The following is a 10274-nucleotide window of genomic DNA, read 5'->3' on the forward strand; positions in this document are numbered from 1 at the left end:
TAGCCAAGTAGTATTCCATTGTGTGTATATATACCACATCTTTTTGATCTAGGCATCTGTTTTGGGGTATTTGGGTTATTTCCACATCTTAGCTATTGCAAATAGTGTTGCAATAAACACAGAAGTGTGGTTTCCTTTTGAATTAATGTTTTTGTGACCTTGGGTAGATTCCAGGAGTGAAATGCTGGTTCATACCGTAGCTCCATTTTTAGTAGTTTGAGGGTCCTCCACACAGTTTTCCATAGTAGTTGGACAATTTTGTGTTCCCACCAGCAGTGTAAGAGAGTTCATTTTCTTCACATCCTCATCAGTATTTGTTGTTTCCAGTTTGTTTTTAATATGTGTCATTCTCACAGGTGTAAGGTGCTATTTCATTGTGGTTTTGATTTACATTTCCCTGATTGTAAGCTATTTGTACATTTTTTCATATATTTGTTGGCCATTTGCATTTGGAGGAGAACATTTTTGGTGGAGAGTGTTGGGGGATATATTTGTTAGTATTGTGCTGAAGTGGAACAAAAGACCATTGCAAATGAAACATTAGCAAGTCTTTCAAAGAAAATCCCTTATATCTCAAGAGAAAATGTTCTGTTGTCAGAAAATTCACTGTCTACTTATTTCTGAGATGGATTCAAGTTTGAGAGCAGATGAAAGATAATTTGGGTGGACATAAGATATTTCACATATGGAGCAAAAGAGAAAAAAAGGCTTTTAGAGCATAGGAACCTGTAAGAGGGGATCATGATCACTCAGAAACTTCTCTGGAAATAAACACTGTTTTTCTTTGTTATATGTTAAAATGTTCATTATGGAAAAAAAAGAATTAGAGGTATAAAAATTTATATTTATTCTTGCCATCTAGGGATACCTATAATTTATATTTTAGTATTTTTATGTCTTATACTTGTAGATATAAACATACATAGTGCATGTAAGTGCTATTTTCTAAAAATGAGATCATGGTATATATTACTGAGGGTTCCCACACACACTTGGCAATATATCATAACTTTGAGAAAATAATTCTTTCATTTACAAATAACATTAGTTTATAACATTATATGTTTCTGGTGCACAGTTTCATTAACTTGATAGCTACTATATCATAATCACCACAAAATGTCTAAATGTCTATTTTCCTTCTTCCATTATACGATTGATAACTTTTACCTGATTTACTCATACTGTCTTTCCTTTCTTCTTGGAACAGTGCTTTTATTCTTGTCTAAGAGAAACCATTCTTTTTTTTTTTTTTTAATAATAAATTTTATTTTTATATTCCCCATACAATTGCAGCCCCCCCATTCTGACCCCAATCCCTCCCCTCCCACCCCCGCCCCCCTAAAAGTGTCTCTGGTTCATAGTTTTTTGTTGATTTTGATTTTCACTTTCTTATAGTTATTCGTTTTCCTGGTCCCTTATTTAAGTTTTCTAGATTCCTGCTATGAGTGAGACCATCTGGTATTTTTCTTTTTCTTTTTGGCTTATTTCGCTGAGCATGATCCCTTCCAGTGCCATCCATGTTGCTGCAAATTGCATGTGTTTATCTTTTTTGAATGCTGAGTAATATTCCATGGTATATATGTACCACATCTTCTTGATCCAGTCATCTATTTTTGGGCATTTGGGTTGTTTCCAAAGCTTAGCTATTGTAAACAGTGCTGCTATAAACATAGGGGTGCAGGTGTTCTTTGGAATTGATGTTTCTGTGTCCTTTGGGTAAATACCTAGGAGTGGAATTGCTGGATCATATGGAAGCTCTATGTTTAGTAGGTCCAGAAATCTCCACACAGCTTTCCACAGTGGTTGGACCAGTTTGCACTCCCACCAACAGTGCAGAAGATTTCCTTTTTCTCCACACCCTCGCCAACATTTGTTGTTGCTAGTTTTTTTAATATGTGCCATTCTCACTGGTGTAAGATGGTATCTCATGGTAGTTTTGATTTGCATTTCCCTGATGACAAGTGATGTTGAACATTTTTTCATATGCCTGTTGGCCATTTGCATTTCCTCTTCAGAGAAGTTTCTTTTTAGCTCTTCTGCCCATTTTTTGACTGGATTCTTTTCTTTGTTGTTGTTAAGTCTCATCAGCTCTTTGCAGATTTTTGTGATCAGTCCTTTATCATTAGTGTTGGGTGCAAAAATGTTCTCCCAGTTGGTGGGGTTTCAAAGAGAAACCATTCTTAACCATGAAATGTCAGACCAAAAAATTCTGATCTTCTCCTATGTATTCGAGGGACCATAATACAGATTTACCTGAGATGGCATTATTAAAAGCACTAGTTAAAGCAGGAAAAAAAAATCTGTTATTAAATATATAATTAAATACTATACAACTGCAAGATAGAGGGTTAAAGAAGAAAATATGGTGGTACCGAAATTGTTCATGATAAAGTATATGACACAATAGAAGTTCAGAAATTAGTGCACATGGCAAGTCAAATATGTTGAAATTGTCCATGTATGATATAGACTTCAAAAATTACTGGAAGGATATATACCAATATATTAACAACAGGTATTCTCATTGTGGGTCTGTGCCTTTATATATTTTCTAAAGTTTCTACAATGAACATTATTGTTTCCTTTCCATTTTTTTATTTAAAATTTTATGTTGTTAGTAATAGTGTATCACTCAAGAAAAGAGAGAAGAGATTGAAGAAGAGAAAATTCAGAATTCATTACTGATGAAACTAATTTGATTTCTCCTTCAGCAACTCCCACAGAAAAGACCAGCCCTCACAAAAGTAACCCTGGTATTACCAAGCTACTTGTTGCCTCTTTGCTGATATTTATGCTATTGGCGATCTCATTTTTGGCCGCTTTTATCTGTAAGTATCCAGCTGAGTTTATTAAGGATGTCTATCCCATGTGAAGAGATGGCATCCATTAGAAAAACTTGCCAATAGTTTAATCCAATAATCTGAGAAAGGGGGTGGAGGGGTGGCAGAAAATTAGTGGAAATACTTTGAAAATTCTGTTCTTTGTCTGAATGAGTTACTCTTCTTAAAAAATAATGGAATCCAATCTTTAGAGAAATTGAAGAGTGTGTGCGTGTGCATGTTTTTGTGTTGTAGAGTGAAATCAATAGACCATAATTTCTGCAGTATTCTGCTGTGTGAGGTTAAATCTGCATTTCCTTGTAGTATTTATCAGACCATGTCTTAAAAAATATTTATTTATGCATACAAGAACTGGGGTTTAGACCAGAGGTGTGGGGTGACAGGTAAGAGGATTCGCCAGAGATAGAGTGGGGAGAACAGGCAGATCTACTGAAATACACTGCTGAGGGGAGCACTGGGTGAGACAGGAAAGGTCTGCTGTGCCATGTGGGTCAACTTGCTTGCTGGGGACTGAACTTGTGCTGCAGATATCCTCACAGTGCTGAGACTTAACTGCTCGTGCCACCAGGGAGGCCCAGGCCAGCTCTTTTTGAGTGTAGAGGCACTTAATTTTGGGATGAGCAGGTAGACAGGGAAGAAGGAGATGGGAAGAAATATTCCTGGGAAGTTTCCCATTGAATTTTCACTTTATTTCTATCCTTCCCAAAACTGTATAAGATCTAAAGGTCACTTTGAAAATAAGTAGATTTCTCCATATCTCTGTCTTTAAGGGTTTATCAGATTTTTAAGAGGTATGAAAACTTTTGCAGGTGTACATTTTGATAGATAATATATTTGGGTAGATATTTTATTCATTTGTCATTCAATAAGCAATGATGGCCATCTACTTTATGTTAGCATTGTGCCAGATACAATCCAGATGCAGCCATAGTCCTTGGTCTCAAGAAATTCAGAAAATGATGGTAAATGTCAAATGAACCAGTGGTGGTTACAAATTGTGTGGTAAGTGAAGCACAGGGACGGAAATAGACTTCCTGAAGGAGGTAACATTTACAGCAGTGTGTACCAAGAATGACAAAGAGATGTGAGAGACCATGGGGATATTGGGGGAAACTAAGTATAAATAACTGAAACTATGGTACTAAGTCAACTGTGAGACATGAAGTGTGAGAAATAATCAGGGCATAGGTCAGGAAGGCTGCTGAGTACAATGTAAAGTCTGCATTTTTTCCCCTGAGTGTTACTCTACTTATCTTTTGCTGCTTTTGAACCAGTCTGAAACTTAGTGGATTAAAGCAACTATTTATTTAGTTTATGACCCAGTGGTTTGGCACTGGGAGGGAAGTTTAGATTGGGCTCTGTGAAATCATTCAAGCATATGCAGTCAAGTACCAATCACAGCCAACTCAGTTTCTGAGGAAGAGGATGTCAGCTGGAATGACATGGGCAATTAGTCTCCTCCCTTCCTCCCTTCCTCCCTTCCTCCCTTCCTCCCTCCTCCTCCCCTCCCTCCTCCCTCCTCCCTCCTCCCTCCCTCCCTCCTCCCTCCCTCCCTCCTTCCTTCCTTCCTTCCTTTCCTTCCTTCCTTCCTTCCTTCCTTCCTTCCTTCCTTCCTTCCTTCCTTCCTTCCTTCCTTTCCTTTATTTATTTATTCATTTATACAAGAACCTGGGTACAGGCCAGATGCGTGGGAGGGTGAGAGGATTCACCAGAGACAGAGCGGGAAACAGAACAGGCAGACTGATGAAATACACTGCTGAGGGGAGCAGCGGGTAAGGCAGGAGAGGTCTGCCGTGCCATGTGGGACCCTCGCTGGCAGCTGGGATCGAACCGGCGCTGCAGAGGCTGCGGACAGCTTCACAGTGCACCACCAGGGGAGGCCCAATTAGTCACATTTCTTTCATAGCTTGTTAGACTGGCCTGAGCTTGTTCAGATGGCATCTTGTAGTCTTTCAAGAGCAGAATAGAAATGAGTAAAATTTCTTTAAACCTTAGCTTGAAACTGAGTTGCTTCTCCACATCCTATTGGCCAAAGGAAGTTTTAAAGCCAGCCCAGCTTTAAGTGATGAAGACTGGATCCCACTAATTTAAACCAGAGAAGTCACATAGCAAAAGAATGTCAATACAGGGCAAGCTGAAAATTGTGGTCAGTTTTGCAATGCGCCATATTGAAGAATTTTAAATATGGAAGTGATCTAATAAAATGTGGCTAATAGAAATGTACTTTTTTGACATGGAAAATATAGTGTGAATTTATTGATTGTTGAGATATTTAATTTTCCTTTTTTTGCCTCATCTTAAGATTCTTCCCATATTTTAAAAAATATTTTATTTGTGTGCAAAAAAGACAAGAAAAATAAATTTCCAAATCAAGCACCTGAAGTTACCCCTCCCCTCATGGGTAAATAACCAGCCAAATAGGGTTGGCCCAAAGCAAGGCCACTGAGGCCTGAAAGCCTGTCACAAGTCTAAGGCATCTCCTGGTGGGGACCCGTACAAAAGGGAAAGAAAGGGCCCACCATTGGGCCTCCCTGGTGGTGCAAGGGGTTAAGGACTGCACTATGAAGCAATCCACAGCCTCTGCAACAAGAGATCGATCCTTGGGTGGCCAGGAAGAAACCCAGATGGCGAGGCAGACCTCTCCTGTCTCGCCAGCTGCTCCCCTCAGCAGTGTATTTCAATCAGTCTGCCTGTTCTGTTCCCCACTCTATCTCTGGTGAGTCCTCTCACCCCCTGCATTTCTGGCCTGTACCCCAGCTTTTGTATGCATAAATAAATAAATCTTAAAAAAAAAAAAAAAAAAAGGGCCCACCATGTCTGGGACAGAAGGAGCAAAATAAAAATCAGAATAAAAACTGCCATTGTTAACCTCCCCATGGGTCTCTCACCCATGTCTGTTTCTATCAGTCCAATACCAAGAATAAGCAGTTTCCTCCCATGTTTCTCTGCTCCATGTGCCTCCTCCAGGTGTCCTTCTAGCTCTCCATCCTTCTTCCTTCCTTCCTCTGTCTCCTCTCCAGTTTCTCTTCTAGTTTTCCCACCTCCCTGCTCAGCTCCATCCTTTCTTGGATGGGGCAGGGAATATTTTCAGGGGGACCAGGAAATAGTAGCTGTGGTAAACACAGGAGTGCAAGTTTCCTCTCAAATTAGTATTTTTGAATTTTGGGGTGGTTGCCTAGGAGTGGAATTACTGGGTTGTTGTATAAGGAAACTGTCCTCTTCAACTACTGATCTTCAGCTATCCCAGGAGAAATTTAAGGTTTCAAACTGAGATGGATTAGAATGTCAATGTGCGGTGATGGACTATCTTTTCTGCTCAAATAATTGGCCATGGATAGATTTTATTACTGTAAAGAATTCAGGAAAGTAACTATAAAAACCAAAGGAATAATATCACTAGGAAAATGAATGTGTTATTCTCTTTTTTAGTTTTCTTTCAAAAATATTCTGATCTCAAAGGAAAAATGTCTGCAAAAGAAGTCTCTCACAAAAACTTGGAATGTACAAAAGAAAATTTGACCATGGAAGGTAAAAGTTAATGTGCTTGTGATTCATTTGTTGACTGTACTGTGCAGGAATCGTAATTCAATATTTCTAATAAAATTCATGGGGAGATTATACCATGAAGTTGAGTTTCATGATCATTTTAATCTTTAAGCGTACAAATACATAGGACTTAAATTATTATATACATAATGTTAATTTATCTTTGGAGTAAAATGGAGTCCTAAATGTGAAAAAGTTTACATGTTTTTGGAATTCTTCAATTCTTCAGCCTTCATGTCTTCTTCTTTTATTTTCTTTTTGCAGTATGCCTACCTTTATTGACATATTGTTAAGGGGAGAAACATACTTTTATAAATAATAATTATACCTACATATAATAATAACTTTAATGTGTTTAAATTGTTGGCTTAAAATATCTATTTTACATCAAAAGAATATTGAAACAGATTCATGATCCATGAAATGGATTTTTATGATTAACACCAAAATGGTGGTCATTTCGTTATGGTGGGATTGTGGTATTTATACTCATTATTAGATATGGCTTTATTTTATGTTTTAACTTGTTTTGTAATATTTATAATCATAGGAAATATAGTAAAGAGTTCAGAAAAAGAGAACTAGGAGATAATCTATTGTGTGTACTAGTTGATTGCTGTAGTTTTGTTCTGAAATTTTTCAAAATTACAGAAAATTTGAAACTGTTATATAATGAACAATATGCCCTTCCCTTAGATTTATCCTTGTTGCACGTATTATGACACTTTACCCCAAAGTACTTAAATAATTCCTAAGAACTAGGAATTTCCCTTATATTCACCTACTATTATCAACACTAGAAACCTGTCATTATTATAATACTTTTATCTGCTATACAGTCCATATTCCAATTTCCACAATAATCCTAATAAAATCCTTTGTGATTTTAATAAAATTTTAAAACTTCACTTCTTTCTGCACACTTTAGTGCACACTTGCTATTTTTCTTATATATCAGTTAAGACTCACTCTCTCAAGAGGGAGCTAATCCATTTGTGTTCTAAGAAAACATATTGTGTATGTGTAAAACATGTCTTGAAGAATACACAAAACATTCAGTTTTATCTGTGGAGACTAGGGTTGAATTTTCTGTAAGAGAGAATGCTTTAGTTTTGTTTGATGAAGAAGATGATTTTAATATAAATATGAATTAAATTTAAAATAAAAGTAGACCACTTTAAAAAAGTTTTGTTGGGGTAACATTGGTTTGCAACAGTGTATATGATTCAGAGGTATAGGATCAAACCTCTTCAGATGTCTCTCACCACGCCTACCATCGACTGAGACACCCATTGTCCTCCACCATAGTCTATTGCACTCCTTCCACACTTTGCTCTCCACCATCCCTCTCTGGTTAACTTAATTCTACAGACAAGTTTCTAAGGTTTGCTATTGGTTTGGTTTCAACTGACCCTTTTTTTTGTTTCTTCATATTCCACATATAAATGAAACCATGCAGTATTTTGGTCTTTCTCTTTCTAATTAATTTCACTTGGCATTGTTCCCTTCCATTCCATTCATGTTGTCATAAATGATAAGAGTTCACTTTTTTTAAAATTACTGAGTAGTAATCTATTATGTACATATACCAAATCTTAATCCACTCATCTGTCCTTGGGCTCTTGGGTTGTTTTCATAACTTGGCTATTGTAAATATTGTTGCAATAAAAATGGGGTGCATAAAAATAGACTCTTTATAGAGCAGTTTTATTTTTATAGCAAAATCAAGCAGATAATATAAAGAATTTCCAGGTCATTTCCCTTCTCTGTGTACACTATTTCCCCAATTATTAACATCTTACACTGGAATGGTACATTTGCTATAACTAATGAACCAAAATTGATAAATCATTAATTATTATTTTTTTTTTTCAAGAGCTCTAGTTATTTTATTTTTTTTTATTTATTTTATTTTTTTTAATAAATTTTATTGTTATATTCCCCATACAATTGCAGCCCCCCCATTCTGACCCCCATCCCTCCCCTCCCACCCCCCCCCCCCTAAAAGTGTCTCTGGTTCATAGTTTTTTGTTGATTTTGATTTTCACTTTCTTATAGTTATTTCATTTTCCTGGTCCCTTATTTAAGTTTTCTAGATTCCTGCTATGAGTGAGACCATCCGGTATTTTTCTTTTTCTTTTTGGCTTATTTCGCTGAGCATGATCCCTTCCAGCGCCATCCATGTTGCTGCAAATTGCATGTGTTTATCTTTTTTGAATGCTGAGTAATATTCCATGGTATATATATACCACATCTTCTTGATCCAGTCATCTATTTTTGGGCATTTGGGGTTGTTTCCAAAGCTTCGCTATTGTAAACAGTGCTGCTATAAACATAGGGGTGCAGGTGTTCTTTGGAATGATGTTCTGTGTCCTTTGGGTAAATACTAGGAGTGGAATTGCTGGATCATATGGAAGCTCTATGTTTTAGGGTCCAGAAATCTCCATACAGCTTTCCACAGTGGTTGGACCAGTTTGCACTCCCACCAACAGTGCAGAAGAGTTCCTTTTTCTCCACACCCTCGCCAACATTTGTTGTTGCTAGTTTTTTAATATGTGCCATTCTCACTGGTGTAAGATGGATCTCATGGTAGTTTTGATTTGCATTTCCCTGATGACAAGTGATGTTGAACATTTTTTTCATATGCCTGTTGGCCATTTGCATTTCCTCTTCAGAGATGTTTCTTTTAAGCTCTTCTGCCCATTTTTTGACTGGATTATTTTCTTTGTTGTTGTTGAGTCTCATCAGCTCTTTGCAGATTTTTGTGATCAGTCCTTTATCATTAGTGTTGCGTGCAAAAATGTTCTCCCAGTTGGTGGGGTTTCTCTTTGTTTTTGTTATTGTCTCTTTTGCTGTGCAAAAGCTCTTTAATTTGATGTAGTCCCAGCTGTTTATCTTTGCCTTCACTATCACTGCTTTGGGTGATGTGTCTGTAAAGATGTCTTTGATGTGCATATCACGTAGTGTTTCGCCTATATTTCCTTCTATATATTTTATGGTTTCAGGTCTTATGTCTAGTTCTTTAATCCATTTTGAGTTGATTTTTGTGTATTGGTGTGAGTGGTGGTCAAGCTTCATTCTTTGCATGTAGCGACCCAGTTTTCCCAGCACCATTTATTGAACAAACTTTCTTTGCTCCAATGCATATTCTTTGCTCCTTTGTCAAAGATTAGTTGACCATAAATCTGTGGGTTTATTCTGGATTTCTATTCGATTCCATTGGTCTGTATGTCTGTTCTTGTTCCAATACCATGCAGTTTTTGATGATTATGGCTTTGTAGTATAGTTTGAAGTCTGGGAGTCTGATGCCTCCATTCCCTTCTTTTTTTTTCAGGAGAGCTTTGGCTATTCGGGGTTTTTGGTGATTCCATATGAATTTCATCAATAATTGTTCTATTTCTTTGAAGAATGACATTGAAATTTGATTGGAATAGCATTGAATCTGTTATTGCTTTTGGTAGGATGGCCATTTTAATAATGTTTATTCTTCCAATCCATGAGCAGGGGATGTCTCTCCATTTCTTTGTGTCTTCTTCTATTTCTTTTAACAGTGTTTTATAGTTTTCTTTGTATAGGTCCTTTACCTCTTTGTTAGATTATTTCCCAAATATTTTGATTTTTTTTGTTTCAATAACAAAAGGGATGTCTTTTTGATTTCTTCTTCTTCAGATTTATTGTTTGTGTATAGGAAGGCTACTGACTTTTGCGTGTTGATTTTGTATCCTGCCACTTTACTGAACTGATTGATGAGTTGAATTAGCTTTTCTGTGGAGTTTTTTGGGGTTCTCTATGTAAATATATCATATCGTCTGCAAATAGTGATAGTTTGACTTCTTTCTTTTCCTATTTTGGATTCCTTGGATGTCTTTCTCTTGTCTTAATTGC

General features: G+C 36.8%; 1 protein-coding gene across 1 annotated transcript in view; it reads left to right on the forward strand.

Annotated features, from left to right (window-relative positions):
* Nucleotides 1-10274, forward strand: part of LOC119247752 (C-type lectin domain family 4 member A-like) — a 72905-nt gene that overhangs the window by 3209 nt on the left and 59422 nt on the right. Inside the window, exons 2-3 of the mRNA XM_037514405.2 lie at nt 2715-2831; nt 6273-6371. Coding sequence (XP_037370302.1) covers nt 2715-2831; nt 6273-6371 — 216 coding nt within the window. The remainder of the gene's footprint in view (nt 1-2714; nt 2832-6272; nt 6372-10274) is intronic.

The sequence above is a fragment of the Talpa occidentalis genome, unplaced genomic scaffold (genome assembly GCF_014898055.3).
Source record: "Talpa occidentalis isolate TD23 unplaced genomic scaffold, MPIMG_talOcc4v2.1 talOcc4.16, whole genome shotgun sequence".
Taxonomy (NCBI): domain Eukaryota; kingdom Metazoa; phylum Chordata; class Mammalia; order Eulipotyphla; family Talpidae; genus Talpa; species Talpa occidentalis.